General features: G+C 34.0%; 1 protein-coding gene across 5 annotated transcripts; it reads left to right on the forward strand.

Annotated features, from left to right (window-relative positions):
- Positions 1 to 472: 472 nt before the first annotated feature.
- Positions 473 to 16,967, forward strand: LOC125670013 (zinc finger protein ubi-d4-like). Of its 5 annotated transcripts, XM_056161908.1 has the most exons (12): positions 473 to 574; positions 4,591 to 4,754; positions 5,242 to 5,364; positions 5,738 to 5,937; positions 6,229 to 6,313; positions 8,545 to 8,565; positions 9,978 to 10,106; positions 10,948 to 10,989; positions 13,988 to 14,128; positions 14,600 to 14,712; positions 15,811 to 15,892; positions 16,259 to 16,967. In XM_056161908.1, the coding sequence occupies exons 1-12, from the start codon at positions 531 to 533 to the stop codon at positions 16,324 to 16,326; spliced, it is 1,212 nt and encodes a 403-aa protein (XP_056017883.1). In that variant the 5' UTR covers positions 473 to 530; the 3' UTR covers positions 16,327 to 16,967. The 5 variants fall into 5 exon arrangements, with proteins under 5 accessions (XP_056017883.1, XP_056017885.1, XP_056017884.1 ...); XM_056161910.1 differs by lacking the exon at positions 10,948 to 10,989; XM_056161909.1 differs by lacking the exon at positions 8,545 to 8,565 and having other exon boundaries at positions 474 to 574.
- Positions 16,968 to 18,287: the final 1,320 nt, after the last annotated feature.

Raw genomic sequence — 18,287 nt, forward strand, 5'->3', positions numbered from 1 at the left:
GGGTAGGAAAATGAAACAATATTATAAAATGTTGTCACGAATACAGGGGGTACCAAGGGACGGTGCCTTTGCCAAGTCAATCAGACTGGCAGTCTTGTACCCCAAGTATTCGGGAGAGGTAGCTTATTTATAGATGTGTTTATTTGAAATCGACAAGGAGTAAATTATACATACATAGTTATACAACCCTTAGTATTCTATATCCCTGTTTTAAAATCATTTTACTGATTTGTTTGAGTATTTGTGCATTTTCATCATCCAATATAATTATCTCTGCAATATAAAAAAAAAAGTAGGGTGATCAGTAGCCAAAAAATCAACAATATTTAGATAAAAAGGTGTTGGTCTGATTGTAGCGTATATTGAATTTCATGGTCATATTATTGTCTAACTGGGACTTGCAAAACTTTTAATAGTTTTTGTGAAATAAATCTTTCTCACTTTTGAAAAAGGAATAGTTCATAGCACGACTTATCTAGCAAATAAAACTGGTTCCCTCCCTTGACATACCAGTGAAACAAAGCACGAAGATGGCGATGGATTTTAAGATTGAAGTGGAAACATTAAAGAAATGGTATGAAATTCTTGAGTTTAATGTTTTAGCTGTCGTTATCTTCATGAAAAGTTCACAGTCTTCATCATGCGTTGATTAAGCGCACCTTTAATATCGGAGCCCACAATCATGGCTCATTGAAATCAGAAATTCATTGGAGCATGGAGATTGTTTATATGAGGTTTATTAGATATTCTCGGTGAAATTAGTGTAAGGATTCATGTTGACATACAGGGAGTCTGTGTTATTCAATGTTGTTGAATATATTCGAAGTTGCGTTTTATTTTGAGCATTATAAACAGGGGTCGAAATTAACTTTTTCTACCACAGGCTAATTTTAGCCTGTGGGTAAAAAATCCACAGGCTAAAATGAAAACCTACAAGCTAAAATAAAAATTATGAAGCAGTGCTCTTTTTTCATGTTTTTTAAAAAAATCAATTACATGTATTTTCCCCAGCATTATTCATTACTGAGCCTTGTGGGTCAACAGGCATCGTTTGGACAAGACACTAAGTTACGTAAGTCATGTTTAGGTCTCTTGATTATCGCACCTATAATCCACAACCTGTTTACCGCAGGTCCAATTTCATGCCACATCAGAGTTGTCACTAGTGATTTTTCAAAGCGCATCCGGGATTCATGGTTTTATAAGCAGCACGATCATGAGCCCCATGGACTTTTTTGATAATCGTCTATGCGGTGAGCAGTGCACTCGTGTCATCACTACAACCCGACCTGAATATGACAATAAATTAATTTAGATAGGACATTCTCATGATTCTGATAAAAATATCTACCGGAAGACTTTGTAAAACATAGACTCCGACTTTTTTCTTCTTCTTAGATAAATGAATAACAAAAACCTCACACTTAGAATTCAATTTAATCACCTCTATAGGTGAACAGGACTCGTGGCACATGCATTTTTCATCATAATCATATGTCCGACCTCTAAAGCATTTGTTTTACTCCGAGTTCCTTAAAAATCGTAAAAGAAAAATCCGGATAGAAACGGTTATTGAAATCGATCGTTCATGTAAGCGTTTGTATGATCCAGAGTGCAAGTTTAAGAAAAGTGAATGGCGCATTACCGTATAAAACGGATACGATACGATCATAGTTTGTAAATCACCACTCGCTAAAATTTTCGAGTGTCCACTATTTTTACTCGCTATTTTTCAAATGTACTCGCATTTTGCGAGTATTTCTCGCTAATTTCGAGCCCTGTATAAAAATACATGCCAGTATTTAGTCCGAAATATCTTACGTTTTCCTGGCTTTTTTTATGATTTTAATATTTACTGTGCCAGGACAACTGCAACTGCTTTTCAATGGCATAATCATGTTATTCGCACCGCGCGATAAAGTGTAAGATTTATTTTTCCTTTAGTAAGAGTTATTTGCTCTTTAAATTTGGTTTATTCCGTTAAATTACTATAGGAATATGCAAATTTTCAAAACATTCAAATATGGCACCGGTGAAAGAAGTATAAATTAAAACAACCTTGTGGGTGATGGTGGGGTACATTACGGAATAAACTGCGGTGCGAATAACATGATTATGCCTTTTCAATTTCTAATTTTGAAATATCTGACGTTTTCCTGGATTTCTTTTTTATGATTTTGATATTTACTGTGCCAGGAAAACGTCAGATATTTCGGACTAGCCAGTATCAAATTAGTAATTGAAATGAAAAGCAGTTCCAGTCCTCCTAGTAAATGAATATATTAATCGGAGATTCCCCAAATCTTAGTAAGTTAGTAGACTTTTATATTGGATAATGGGGCTTGTCTTCCGAATTGTGGGGGGGGGGGGGGGGGGGGGGGGGGGAGATGGATAATGTGAATCCTCTTGTAAAAACCCCTTTAAAATCATTTTGATAAAGATGCCGTCACGTTTCGGCAATTAATACATTGTTTGAATTACACCCTGCAAGTAGTATATCAAAAAAAGGGATGAAAGTTGTCATCTTGGAAAAAAAATACCCCTCTACTGAACTCTAAACTAACAATTTATTGGAATATCGTGGCAAAATTTGATGCAGCGATGATTTTCTTCAATGATGATGTACCTGTCGCTAGTTGATACACGTTCCATTAAAGAAAAATACATACAATTTCCACTATTTTACGGGCCATTTGTTAAATCGGTCTGAAAAGAATGTAAGTTACTATATCGCAACATCTGGCTATAGGGAAAGTGTTGTAATTTTCATGTAATCTAAATGGTAACACCAGAAAGTGTAATTTCAAGGCTTAAAATAAAAATTGATTTGTTTGATGTACTCCAACCAACCCGTGAAATTTGCCCCAACCACACTTTTTTTCCACACTTGGAATTTTAAATTATTTTTTTTTGCTTTCTGGAAAGTAGACATTCTTCGAATTAGTTTAAAACTTGATACCATGTTTTTTATTTGGACTAGTTGTTTTACGGAATTTTTTTTATCAAAATGTCCTTTGGGCGTCTTTCGGTTCTACTTTCACTTTGATAATGACCATTTGTTAATCCGGGAACTTTTCAAACACTTTTCTATATGAACGATCAAATATACCGCATCACTGCTCCTCCAAATTACCAATTATCTACCAACAAGATAGAGCAAGAAGCTATGAACTCCCCCGTTGATGTCTGATCGTATTTGTGTACAAAAGTTTTAAAGCCATGTTACTTAAATGAAAAATCACTTGGGATAGCGCACCAAAATTATGGCGGACCACGAGTCTACGTTCAAGTTGATGGTCTTTATTTCTGAAAAAGCATGCATAAAATTTTGATATGGGATTATTAAAATGTTATGACGATTTAAAAGGTGAAAGGCACTTTACTTTTCTTTTAAACTGAGACACACGAATGGAACATGATCGTCACAACAAATTGAATGATGCGGGGAAGTCAGCATTAAAATTATGTAGGACAATATTAAAACTTATTGTAAATTGCCGTCATCATGCAATTCACTTGGATATTCGTGGATCACATTAAAGTGATTACTATTATGAATGTCAAACCACAAATAAAAGAATCGATCAGTGGTAATAAGAAGGGGTGTTAATTTATTTATTAACAACTGTAGAGGTCCTTATCCGTGACGAATACAAAACGTCCTGAGAAAATTTCAGGAGACATTGATTTCTGATTGTTTAATTTATAATAGATGTATATAAAGGGGGGGGGGATTACAATTATATTAAAATTGCGTTGTTCGGGGGTCTTTTTAAAAACAATTGAATTACAAATAAATAGTAGTTGTGGACAGGTCAATGCTATCAAAACTCTAGAATACAGGGCTTCCTCAAGATCTAAAGAATGTCTGTAGGTACTGGCTGTTATTATTATCAAAACACCTCCTCTCTGGTAGCTCTAACTGCAGATGTCACTCCACCTGAGATCTATTGTTAAATGTTTGATTGACAGTGGGCTAACAATTTGGGGGTGTTGTGCATATTCCCAGGAAATTCTGATTCAATAATTTTTGTGGGAGTTATGTCCCTTTTGAACTTAGAATTTCGAGCCTGTTTGTCCTGTTCTTGTCAGCACAACTCCTTTGAGACCGCTCAACAGAATTTCATGAAACTTTGTAGTTAATAAGGTCACACTGTGTAGATGTGTATATTCCAATAAAATTCAGATTCAATAATTTTTGTGGGAGTGGCATAATTATTGAATTTTGAGCCCGTCTGCCCTGTTCTTGCAGTAATGCATAGCATTACCATTCATTATGTGAGGCATTGTCAAGCAATGTTGGAGTGTGGGCTATGTGAGCTTGCTCACCTCTGCTTTCTTTCATTTGAATTTAGAATTAAGGTAAGTGTTTTAAAAGGAGAAAAAATATCCAACAACTGACCATCTATGGCTATGAGTATGATGTTTGCACTGAGGCAACATTCTGATCAATTCAATGCAGAAGAACCATTGATACTTCAATGATTTTTGCACATTGAATTCAGAAAGGAGATGAATTGTAAATGACATTCATTGTCAGAGTCTTGCAATATGTTTCAAATTATTAAGAAAACACTTAATATTTTTCAGTATGGGAGGGGAGTCGTTGTACAAGGAGGCTATAGAACACACAGCCAGTCTGAACATGAGGATGGGGATTGAGAGGAAAATGAGACTGCCATTCTTGGACTCCCAGACAGGGGTAGCACAAAGTCACACAGCTCTGTGGCACCCCTACAGAGACAGACTGCCAGGTCTGTACATGAGACACCTTCACAATTGTGTAGATGTTTCTGCAATATAAAGACAGGAAACATTTGTCATTCGTTTGTTGCTTGAAAAAAGATGATGTAGGTTCACAAATGGCATGATCTGGCCCTGTTAATACTGAGTATGGAATTTTATGAATAGTTAGGTTATGCTGAATTTTAAACAAATTTATTCAGATGAGGCTCCATACTGTCCATCATACCAAAAATTTCATCCATCGAGTTTATTTACTGGAGTAAAAGGCATCGGAACTTTGTAAAAAATTTTATTTTGTTTAAAACGGGCATATTAACAGTTATCTATCAGCCAATATTTCTATTATGGTAGCCCGTGTAGCAAATTTGTTTGCCAGATAGGGACTTTAGTTATTTGTAGCATAAAAGAAATTAAAAGTTGATGTTTACATGTACCAGAATACTAGAATTTTATATACTTTATGATTGTAGTGGGTTTTTTTTTTTTTTTTGATAGGTCAAACATACGGACAGCTTTATTCTTACCCAGCCTACAGATGGAAAAAGAAAAAACGATTAGCATTCATGAACACAGAGAATCGTGTAAACAAGCCAAGTGAGGTCGAGACTGGGGAGTCAGGTAAGTGTAGTGAAGAGGGTGGGGGTCATGGAATCAATTCACATTGTAATTTAGGGTGACTTAATTTTTGTGATATCCTTTATATTAAATATATACAAAGTCTGTAATGTTTCAGTGTATCCCATTGTAAAATTTTCACAATCACAAAAAATTGGCCCCTATTGATTTATTAATAAATGATTTCACAGATTATAATTTCAGACCCCATGTACAGAGATGTGCAAAGAGTATTTGTCAATTTAGCATAGTTTTTACATAATACTTATCTTTCATGTAGATTTATGATATATAGTCTATTGAGAAATGTGTTTTGTCACATAGTGTTATGTAAACTTCCATGGATTGCATTTTTTCCATTGTACATACCTTGTAGACATGCATCAGATAAACACTGTGGAAAATCCTGCAATATGCAAGGAAGAGGAAGGAGAAAAATACAGTGAAAACAGCAAAGACCGATGGTATGATGATTATGACAACCTCAGTGAGCCACCGGATGCAGGGGAAATGGTCGATGATCAATCGGACATCAGCGACTATGAGGAAACCTACATCAAAAAAAAGAAAAAGAAGGTTTGCCTCTGTTGTAATCACGTATAACACACCTATTACTTCATGTGCACTGTGCCTATGAACACTGTGAAAAACTTTTCCAATTTTTTGAATTTTATCTATGAAAATCGAAAGTACATTTTTCATTGAGTTTTAAGATGAAATCACAATTACACAAGTACATGAATTATGATTTGCGAGATGCTGTAGAGGAGAATCCTTCAGACAGATATATAATAGTATGACTGTGTTTACCGGTATCTGTGCTGTTGTTTTGGTTTAGTTATGTCATTTATATGCTGATGTTAACAGACGACAGGAAGAGGAAGGAAGAAAAATACTGAGAAGGAACAACCACAGATATCTGAAGAGAAAGACAAGCCATACTCCTGTGAAGGTCAGAATTCTAACAAATCCATACCGAGATCATTTAGTGTCTTTTCTTTGGTTTGCTCTATGCAATCATTTGTTAAAGTAGTAAGTTTTCTTCACTTCTGCTAGACTTTCCATTTCCTGTAAATAACTCTTCATATCATATACAGTAACAGTGTATATTTATACTCAAAGGCATAATTGATATTAATTTATGAGGCTTCTTTTTGTGTATTGTAGGAAAATTAAATTATGTGCATATACAATTTATGTCGGTTTTCCTACAATGCTGGTACCTGTTTTGATGAGACAGTAAACACGCTCTTTATTGTTTGTATTTTCATCTGATTCTATGCTTACTGTGATACACCTCTCCAGTTCTGTAGTAGATTTTCTGTAGTATATCTACATGTTTTTCAACAATATTACATAAAGTATGAACAATAAATTGAATTGAGCAACAAAACTGGCAGTCAAAACTTTGGAGTTGATGGAAAAGGCCAATCGCTGTTTTGCTTTTCCTTGTCTAAAGATGAACTAAATAAGATTTCAAAAAAGAAAAAAATGAAGGTACATGTAGTTCTGATCAAGTTTTGGTCAGCATCTGTCTGTCCATCTGATTTAAACTTTTCACATTTTTCATTGTCTTCTCAAGAGCCAAAGGACAAATTTCAACCAAATTTGACATACATGTAAGTGTTCATGAGTAAAGGGGGGGGGGGATTCAGAATTCTGTAACTAAAGGTCAGTGGATCTACAAAAAACATTTTGTGAGCAAAGATTTATATTATAAGTTTTATTCCAATTGTGTGAATAAATCATAGATATACGAAATGCAAAAGTCAATTTTATGAAAATATTGAATATAAAGATTCAGCTTGGGGTCATAATGCAAAGCTAAATATAGGATGCATCGTCATGCAAGGTAGATGCAATTTAATTAACACTAACACCCCAATGACCAAGACAGAGGAACATGTTCAAATTTTAACATAGAATTGGACAGTTTCTTTAGGAATCGGCTTTTAAAGAACCACAAAAGCACGATATATCAAATTGATATGCAAGCATCTTTATGTAGTGTAGATTCAAGTTTCTCCACACCATGGCACCTGAAATCAGGGTGGTGTACAAGAGAGGTACCATTTTTACAAAGAAAAAAATTCTTTAGATATCTTGTTCTCAAGAACTACATGCATAAAATTTCTATGCAAAAGTATCTTTGTGTAGTTTGAATTAAAGCTTGTTCATATCTTGACCCCTCTGGTTACAAGAGAGAATAAATGTTTCAGGTAGGAGTAGATAGGAATATTGTTTCTCAAGAACCACAGGGGTACAATATATAAAATCAATATGCGGACCAGGATGGTACCATATTTTGGGTTTAATGCTTTATATTGGAAAATACAGCTGCCCAAGTGAGTGATGTGGCCCATTGACTTCTTGTTGGTTCTTATATATCATTTAACAACTGACTAAAGTATTATACATGTAGCAATAGAAATTGATAGTCGTTGTTTTGTCACAGAGCATGATTGGGGAAAGTACATGCTGGGCACAATACATGTTCATTACTGTATCACCAATTAAAACTTTTAAAAACCTGAAAAGGTGGACAAATTTTATATGCACAGTATGTCTGTGAAATTTTAAATGTGAGTTCATGATTATTCTGTAGAATATTGGCCATCTCTATACTCGGCATGTTTAAAATATTTATCCAGTTTATGAGTAGATAAGATTTCAACATCTAACCAACAATTTGAATACCTTGTTAAGCATGAAGGAAAAAATCAACTCAGGAGTGACAAACAACTATGGCTTCTGTTTTCTTTGTTTTATTATTTCACAATATACACTGCATGACCAACTGTATCTGATTTTATTTTTTTCAATATATTTTTGCACATACTGATTTGCACATTGGAATATTTGATTTGTAATTCCTACAACACACAGAAAGCAACATAAAATATTTAGTTAAACAATATCAGGGTCCATGATGAAATGTAATGTGGTCCATGATGAAATGTAATGTGGTCCATGATGAAATGTTATGTGGTCCATGATGAAATGTAATGTGGTCCATGATGAAATTTGATGTGATCTCTGATGAAATGTAATGTGGTATTTAACTGAGTAGCGGTACTACAAGAGTGAGCCTATCTGTAGTGAGTGAGGCATAGTCCTAATAATGGGTGAGGTGTGATTGAATGACAATGTGGATCTACTGAGGGTGTGACAACTCTGTTACAGGACGGACAAAGTCATGGAAAGGTGATAGACTGCATGCAGATTTGTGTGCTTTTGTTTTATACTGCACAGTTAATCACCTTGGTAATGGAGGGTGGGTCCTGCAGACAGGATGCATGGCATTGTTCAGACATGTGACAGGTCCTTGTGCTCTGTACAGCATTAATCAATTTACATGTATCTGCTACTACTGTGTCCATGATGATTGAATACTTTAGGATCTATGAAGCTTCTTCAAATTATCTAGCAGGATCGACTACAGTTTGTTTACTTCTCTACAAAAACTGAATATGAGTTTCTTATTTTTTACTCAAAATTTTGTGAACGCTATGTATTAATGTGTAAATTTATGTGTGTGTATTTATTTTAGTGGGTTTATATTTTAACATCTTTGGCGGTGAATCAAAGAGCACTAATTTATGGTTGTGCTAAAATATAAAAGTTTCTATCCATTATCGCAATTATCACACATGAAATAAGTGCTATATCATGATTATGCCACATAGTGCATCAACTCCAATTGCACAAAATTTTAGATACATTAAAATAAGTACACATACTGTATTAAGTGTATATGGAAATGTTATTCATATCCATGTTTGTTCGTCAGCGATATTTTTTGCCCTTGGGGAAAGATTATTGATAATTTTGTAACCAAAGCAAATGTGCATGAATGCTTTCTCTGCTGTAGGAATTTGTCAAAAATACCGACAACATGTAAAAAGCTAAGTTTTGTGCACACTTTAAAAGATTCCTAGCTTCCTTTATATGATTGCTATGAAAGTAGTATTAAAACATTTATGTGAAATGCACTCTCAGAAATTTCATGCAAGCACATACATGTATAAAATGATAACAGAATTTGTCATGCATTACGTTTTTGTGAATTAGCTTTTCATATTTAATACCATGTCCTCTGTTGTATCTATGAGCTTCACATGAGCTTTTCAATAGTTCAAAAGAACAGCTAGTTATGTGGAGCTTGCTTGGAGACAACTGCGATGCTTATAGTGGACAAGTATTGTTCTATATTTGCATCATTTATGATATCCCCATTCTGATTGTTCATCAGATGATTATAGGTTTTTATTTTAACTGTGTATGTATATTTCTTAACTAAAACTGAAATGTTTAAAAAAAAAATAATTTTGTGTTGTTAATTTTAAAATTCTTGTATTTGGTGCCTAGTTTTCCTGTCTTTTGAATCTCGATATGTATCTGGTGCTTTTTTTATAATTCATTTTGGGAGTAAAACAATTTTCATTCCAGCTTTTTTTTTTTTTATGAATTTGCAAAGTTAGCTATGTTATTTTTTAAAATGAAAATCAAGACTGAAGAAAAGGCATGTTGGAGATCAACAATGTTAGAAATTATAAATAGAGCGAGCTTAGATGTATGAGCACATGTTGACTGGCTGTTGTATTTCTGATGAACAGCTTGTGGGGCTAGATACAAGACAAGACCAGGTCTACAGTACCATTACAATCATTTCCATAATGGCATGATCGAGGATGAAACAGTTCCCTCACCAAAGCCCCCCGCCAGGGCTTCTAGTCGGACCGCCGGTTTGTATTTCTAAATGCTGTGTTATGTTCCATGCTTGCACACTCGCACTAATTCAGTGTCTGCAGTCTACTAGTACTTTATACATTAGTTGTACATCTATTTTGTTTGTTAAAGAAAGCTTGAAAAGGTTTAAAGTTGTTTTTTTTTTCATGAAAGAAAATGTCATACAAGACATCTGCACACAAGAGCAACCTTACACAATACATGTATATTTTACAGTTCAGACATTTTTTTCTCTCTATGCAAATTTGTTTAATTTCTTCAAGTCCTTTTTGGAAGTGCAGAATTATTTTGATACTCCTAGTCACTACAGATTTTATGATATATGGATTAAAAGGAAGGTAATTGATGTGTAAAAGACTAGTAGAATCCATTTTATTATTGTAGCTTAGTGTATATGCTTTACATCATTCCAATAACAACATCCTTGAAGATTATGCATACATTAATAGGAAATAATACCAGATGAAAAATGTGTTTGTAATTTTTTAATTCATATATAAACACAAACATTTGCAATGGTGAACTTCCAAGCACATGAATCATCCCATGAGAATTGCCATGTTCTGTATTCATACTTTTTTCTTTCCTTTACATATTTTAATGTTCATTTTTTCATGTCAGCTATTAAAAGTAATCTGCATGCTTCACTATTCAGAAAATTGACACAGTCTACAAATATTGTACATTTGGATGAGTATAACATGTATATAGTCAGTATTGTGTATCCTATTTCTGTGGTCTATGTATGGTAAATTTGCATGCATTTTTTTTTTTTGTGTGTATAACAACTTGAGACCATATTAGATGTAGACAATTAATTCCCAGTTTTCGTTTCAGTCCTTAAGTCCCTGGTTGCTTCTTCATCTGGTACAGTGTCAGGTATTTGTACAAAAAAAAAACCAAAAACAAAATGAGGCTGGCTATGGTTGTAGCATTTCTAAAATTACTGACATTTAAACAGCATCTTGATTGTTCTCTGTACATCAGAACACACGGGACACAATACTGCACGGGAACCCACACAGAACTTTGTACTTCATAATCGTCATATAGAAACACTGATTGGAAACTCATTCTGCTTATAGACTTAATTACTCTATATCAATCATTATTTCTATAATGAACTTTTAATTTTGCTCTGACACAGCCATTCAGCACCTACAACTCAAGTTTGAACTTCAATCCTGTATTTCATTATGTAGTTACAATAACTTTTGAGTAAACCTGTAATATTCCTTAGTGATTTAATATCAAGAAATGACATACATAAGAAATTCCAAAACACAAGTGCTATCTATTTACCTTATATGCTTTTAATGAAAGTGTAATAAAAATCATAATTCTTTTTTTAAAAGTTACATGTATATATATAGAATTGCAGTGACGTGTGCATTTTGTATTTTAATACCATATAGAAAAAAATTCATATTAATACCTTGCCTTCCATGAATGTAAGTGCTTATGGAGCTAGGTACATGTAACTATTGAGGATATAGAGAAGAACCATGGCTGATAAGATGTCGCATTAATGAGTGAGTGACACCTGCTAATGATACCTTTATATTGTTAAAAAAAAATCTCACAGTGGTTTTGTTCTCTGATACATGTATGTTATACACATGTGGAAAACCCATGGCTGTATTTAAGAAAAAAAAATTCGTTTTTGAAAATATATACGAGTATGATAATGAACTTGCAGTGCTTCATGCCAGCATCCTTCACGAAGCATGTTAATGCTTCATGAAAAGTAAGCACATGTGAAACATTGCAGTTCATGCCCTCATGTATTTTCAAATGAAGTTTATTTCTTATCTTTACTTTCTACTTTCATTTATTTTGGCTATCATTACAATTTGTAGAGATATACATGTAAAGACAAAAACATTGGAAATGTAAATATTTTGATATGTAGTGGGTTTTATATGGAGTTTTGTGATGCCATAGTAACTGTTTGATATTATTGATCTGAACATACATGTATTGTGTTCATAAAATATACACAAGTTGAGAGACATGTTCTGAAAACTAGCAGGTTCTTCTTCTAAATCAGTTATTATCATTAGATGGTGCGAGGTGCTCACTCAATAGTGCTTTTCTTACATCGGTACAAAGCCAGTGTAGGTGCTCTAGGTATTGATAACTGGGACATCTTTACTAGTTTATCTGTTGTTTACTGGCAATGGAAAGGGGATTTTCATGTGTATTCTGTACTTGTGATGCCAATGTGCAATGAATTGACAAGAAATACTTTTTCTTCATACAATGATTATTTTGGATAAATGGATGTGTAAAGAATAATTTTATATGAACTTTGTTAAGATGGTTATTGGACTTGTATATGAATCAAATTTTATATTCAAAGCTATCAGTTTATGTAAGAAGCTGAATTACTAGATTACCGGTATACTCTTCCAGAATTAGTATGAGAGTTTGTCATTGAAACTCGATGTAGGAGTCAACACTTTTAAGTTTTGATAAAGCTCTGCAAATCAGGAGTCCCTTGCAATAAGACATAATATCAGATAGCAGTCTTCCATTAGTGCTGACTTTAGCCTTTTATGCAGGTGTTAAGAATTGAAAACATGTAGGAAGTCTATGATACAATATGTAACATCCGGACATGTGCATTTGGAATCAAATTATGCAGTAAAACCTATTGTGCAAGAAAACAACTCACCAATGCACTTGACCTTAAACCGTCCTTCTTGAAAACCAGTAGGGAACCACACCTTTTTATGTGTACATACCGCATAGCGGATTTTTTTTCTGCGGGTCTAAAATTTGGTGCTTTGCTGGCTCGAAGGTATGCTGATAATTTTGGCAGACAAGGAAGAGTTATCTCTCTTGCAAATGCTGAAGTTTGGCGAGTGAAATTTAGATGGAAAGCAATCTAACTGCTAAGTAAGCCAAATCTATCACCCCGCAGAAAAAAAACCGCTATACAGTAGTTTAACCCCAGAAAAGTTGTATAAAAATTTAATAAGAAATGTGACTAAAATCCTACACGCCAAGTATTGTGTAATTTCCTTCTCAATCAGCCTAACCCATCACATGTAATCTTGAAACCAATAAGATGTAAGATTTATGTGTAAAGTATCAATCAGGAAATTTTGACTGGAATTGGTTAAAGAAATGTTTCTTAGACATTTGGAATTATTCCAGTCTGTAACTTTGAAAACCAGTAAGAACCAGAGCATTTACATGTATATAAAGCCTCATTCCTCCAATATTGAGTATATGTGTGATAGAAATTGGAAAAGAAATGTGCTTTAGATTTTGTAATCAAGGTTTAATTAACAAGCAACTAAATGAATGAGCAAATGAATATAAGGACAAGTTGCTATATATTTGTCTGCAGGGGGATAATGGACCATGTATGATTAGTATTACACAAAATATCGTTTATTTGGTATAATTATCATTTTTATTTAGAACAAGCTAAAATGCTAAAGCAAGTGCCTTCTATTTACACAATGTACTAAAATGCCATGATTCATATGTATCTAATGAAATATAACTTATCGGGTAATTGATTTATTATATATTTAATGCATTTCTGAATGGACCCAACTGCTGTCATTTGATCAAAATCTTGTGTGTGGATAAGTGTTAATTTTGTGAACAATCCAGCGTGTCGTTGGGTTACTTGTGTGTTGTGGGGAGTGGCATAATTTGTTGTTTGTTAGATCTAGCCCATGTTGACTTTGGTAACTAGTTGATGTTGGTGTTAATAGTTATTTTAATTTATTCAATAATTTGCATGCTAATTTCTATTCTTTATGCAAATCATTTGCAGAATTTGATTGATTTTCTTATTTGCATGGAAACTACTAGTACCGTAAATGTACAGAATATTCACTGAATGCGTATTTCCCAGAAAAAGGTGGGCGTTCTGGAATGGACAAGCGTGACATCTCAGCGAACAATTACTGCGATTTCTGTCTGGGGGACTCTGAGGAAAACAAAAAATCCAACCAGCCGGAGGAGCTGGTGTCCTGCAGTGATTGCGGAAGATCTGGTCTGTATTCATACATACTATAGATCCACAATTTTTCATGAGACTTTCTTTTTGCTAGATCAGTGTTGTTATTGTATATATACGAAATGAAATTTTTATAAGGAACTATCTAAACAGAAAATGTTCAGATAACATAATTTTTGGATGTTCATAATCATTTAAAAATATGCTACATGTGAATGATACCGAGTCTGTAGAAATAGTAATTTCATGAATCATCGGGGATAAATATTATCATACTGCATTAATACTGTACATATCCTTATTTTTACTTCAGTTTAATTTTCACTGAGAGATAAGTCTAACATTTCAGCAAAAAGAGCATATTTAAACCATAACTGGTACAAAATATGGATCTAGAATTGGAAAATAATATTTATGTTTGTGTGTACAGTATTTCTATATGTTGGCCATATGGTATTCTAAATGTAAATTGGTTTATAAATATGGTTTTATGATGGTTTAAAACAGGTCATCCCACTTGCCTGCAGTTTACAGCCAACATGATAATCTCTGTGAAAAAGTACCCCTGGCAGTGCATTGAGTGCAAGTCTTGTGGACTGTGTGGAACCTCTGACAATGATGTAAGAAACTAACACAAGATGAACAGTAACAAATCACAAAGATTCGTGAGGTCATTCTAAACACAGGGTGTATAATGCTGTAAATATTAAAGTTTAGGGCTCTAATTACTTGTTTGAATTTATGTACAAGTGTAATTTCCATATTGAGATCATGCTCTACTTAAATTCTCAACAAAATGTTGTCAGCCATAAAATCTGTAAAGATTTAAAAAATTTGGCATATACAAACAGTATTGTATATTTATTTACCTTCACAGATCTGTGAAAGTAAATAAATATAAAAATACAATACTGTTTGTATATGCCAAACTTTCAAGTTTGTTAAAATAAAGGGTCATGTCCCCTAAAAGGGGAGATAAATGCAAAAATAGGGTGGGGTCATTTAAAAATCTTCTCAAGAACCACTGCGCCAGAAGAGCTGAAATTTACATGAAATCTGCCAGATATAGTGCAGATTCAAGTTTGCTAAAATCATAACCCCCGGGGGTAGGGTTGGGCCACAATAGAGGATAACAGTTTTACATACGAATATATGGGGAAAATGTTCTTCTCTAGAACCATTGGGCCAGATAAGTTCAAACTTTAATGAAAGCTTCCTGACATAGTGCAAATTCAAGTTCAAATCATATCCCCCGAGGGTAGGGTGGGGCCACAATTGGGGATCAAATTTTTACTTCCGATTATATAGAAAAAAATCTTTAAACATCTTTTTCGCAAGAATCACTAGGCCAGCAAAAGTTGAAATTTACACGGAAGCTTCCAGACATAGTGCAGATTCAAGTTTGTTCAAATCATGACCTCTAGGGGTAGATTGGGGCCACTGGTGCCACAATAGGGGATTAAATTTTTACATTCGAGTACCGGTATACAGGGAAAATCTTCTCAAAAACCACTTGGCCAGAAAAGTTCAAATTTACATCAAATCTTCCTGATGTGGAATAGATCCAAGTTTGTGCAATTCATGGTCACCAGGGGTAGAATGTGGCCACAATGGGGGATCAAAGTGTTATATGTGAAAAATCTCATGAACTATTTAAGCTAGGGCTTTCATATTTTGTTTTTTATACACATGATCTCGCTATTGTTTGTGATTTATAGGACCAGTTGTTGTTCTGTGATGACTGTGACAGAGGTTACCACATGTACTGCCTGAATCCACCCCTCTCAGAACCTCCAGAAGGTAAGATCATCTCTATACATCATTACAAACATATAAGTAATAACTGTAGCTTTTGATCCACACATTGGAGCACCTGATGATGAAAATTCTAAAACAGAGAAGCCAGTTTTGCAAGAATGTCATGTTCTTGCTCAAAACACACTTTATTTTGAAAGGAAATCATGACTGCCAATTTTGGTGGGCCAGTAAAGCCCTCATCATACATTGTCCTTTCAGTCGTCAAATTCCACATTAGCCAGGCCTACTTGCATCTGCTATTAATTGACAATTATGATGTAAAAATAGCATCTTTGATTTATTCCTTTGCTTCAAAGCCTGTGCTAAATGATAATCACAATTTTGAAAATTGTCTTTTTTTCCCCCCAGGAAATTGGAGTTGCCATTTATGTATTGAGGAGTTTCATGGAGGGAAAAAGCCACAGGGAATGCAGTAGGGAGGTGACGAAGCCACAAGGAATATTTTAAGGAGGGAATACTGTAGGGAGGGGAAAAGGCACGGGGAATACTATAAGGAGGGAAGAAGCCGCAAGGAATACTATAGGAAGTGGAAAAGCCACAAGGAATACTATAGGAAGTGGAAAAGCCACAAGGAATACTATAGGAAGTGGAAAAGCCACAAGGAATGCAAAAGAGAGGGTATCCACACATCAATGGCCTTTGCATTAACTTACATACCTGTATATGTGTTCCATGTGGTGATAAAAAAAACAGCAACACAAAATTATTTGTTGAATATCAGATCTTAGGATGCATGTATTACAGGAAATTCTAGGACTTTTGACACTGAAGTCTTAATGAATTTCAGTGTATTATTTGTCCTTTTGAAATAATATATACAAAGTACCGATACCAGTTGGATTTCATCTTGGAATTGTGAAGCACTTGACAGGTCACTGGAAATATTTTCCAGCAATTGGCTTCAGATTTTGAAATTGAATGACCACATTTCCATTATAATGTAGAGGTGGTTTTGAACAAGCATGCCAGTCATGATGTAATGTTGTTTATATGTAATATTACAAAAAACAAATGTCATTGTTTTGTGCTCTTTATCAAATAAAATATACAAAACTTATTCTGTGTGGCATGTATCAAGATCGTGATTAAAAAAAAAATGTACTTGGGTCTTGGGAGTGTCAAGTTTTAGAAATTCACAAAGAAGTATAAAATAATAAAACAGTTGTGACATGATGATCTTGTGAAGTACATCTTTAAAGATAGACAGTAAACTTATAACATCAGTGAAATGTGCCCTGTAACAAAGATCTAATCATGTCTTCACTTTACTAACTATGAAATCTATGTAACATTGTGAAGTAGGTTGTGATGACATATTTGTTAGACTCTCAAACCAGAGCAATTTATGCAGCATAGTTGAGGCTTCCAGAGAAAAATTAGTGTGCTATGCTGAGATGTACCTCAGTGTACTAAACACTGACATCACAGTATACAAGAGTACTGTAAATGGTGCATAGTGTGCCTGTGTGAAGGTTATATCGGGTGTTTTTATTATAAGGTGTTTGTTTTGTGACATTGATTAGCGAACATGGCAAAAATGCCAGAAGTAGTATGTCATATCTTTATAACTGAATGTAAATATGGACAGACATTGCTGTACCTCAATACACCCTATAGAAAGACCGATGTATACGATAAATAATGTTTGCATTACAGGAATATTTAAACAAACAAGTTGAAAGACCCTCGCTGGTGTTTTTCTCAAGCCATCATTTGTAGAACTTTACTTCCGTGAGTATCAGCTATCATGAAGTAGTGACATCCTTTCTTTCGCATTGTATGAATATATGTCCTAGCTTAAAAACTGTAACAAGTGGTAGACGGACAAACCGGGCCCCAAGACCTTATAAAACTGAGAATAGACTTGAATCAAAATTTTGATTAGTTATATCTTAAGATTTATCTAGCACAGATGTTTAAAAAAAACTGCAGGTTTTTAAGAAAAATTCAAATGCCAACATGTACTAAAAATCTTATTTGTTTCTGAAAATTATTTCAAAAATTAGCTAGATTTGAAATTTAGACTTGAAGTCTATTCTCAGTTTATGGTCTTTAGGCCTAGAGTTCTGTGTAGAAAATATTTCCCCAAAATTAACATTTTTAACATGAAAATATTTCAAACATATTAGAAAATTGTCAAAAATCAAAATCCTTGCAATATGCACATCTTCAAGTTGTTTACAAAACGGCAAGAGGAGTTATTAAAAAGCCATTCTCTGTAACCACTTAAACATTTACAAAGGGGTCCGGCATGCACTTGCAGTCGCCGTTTTTTTTTTTTCAAATTTGGCACATCGACTTAATCTGGCATAAGTAATGTAAAACCATCATAATTTAGTTGCGAAACCCTGCACTAACTTTATCATATTTCTTCAAA

This window comes from Ostrea edulis, chromosome 4, assembly GCF_947568905.1.
Source record: "Ostrea edulis chromosome 4, xbOstEdul1.1, whole genome shotgun sequence".
In the NCBI taxonomy this organism is placed as follows: Eukaryota; Metazoa; Mollusca; class Bivalvia; order Ostreida; family Ostreidae; genus Ostrea; species Ostrea edulis.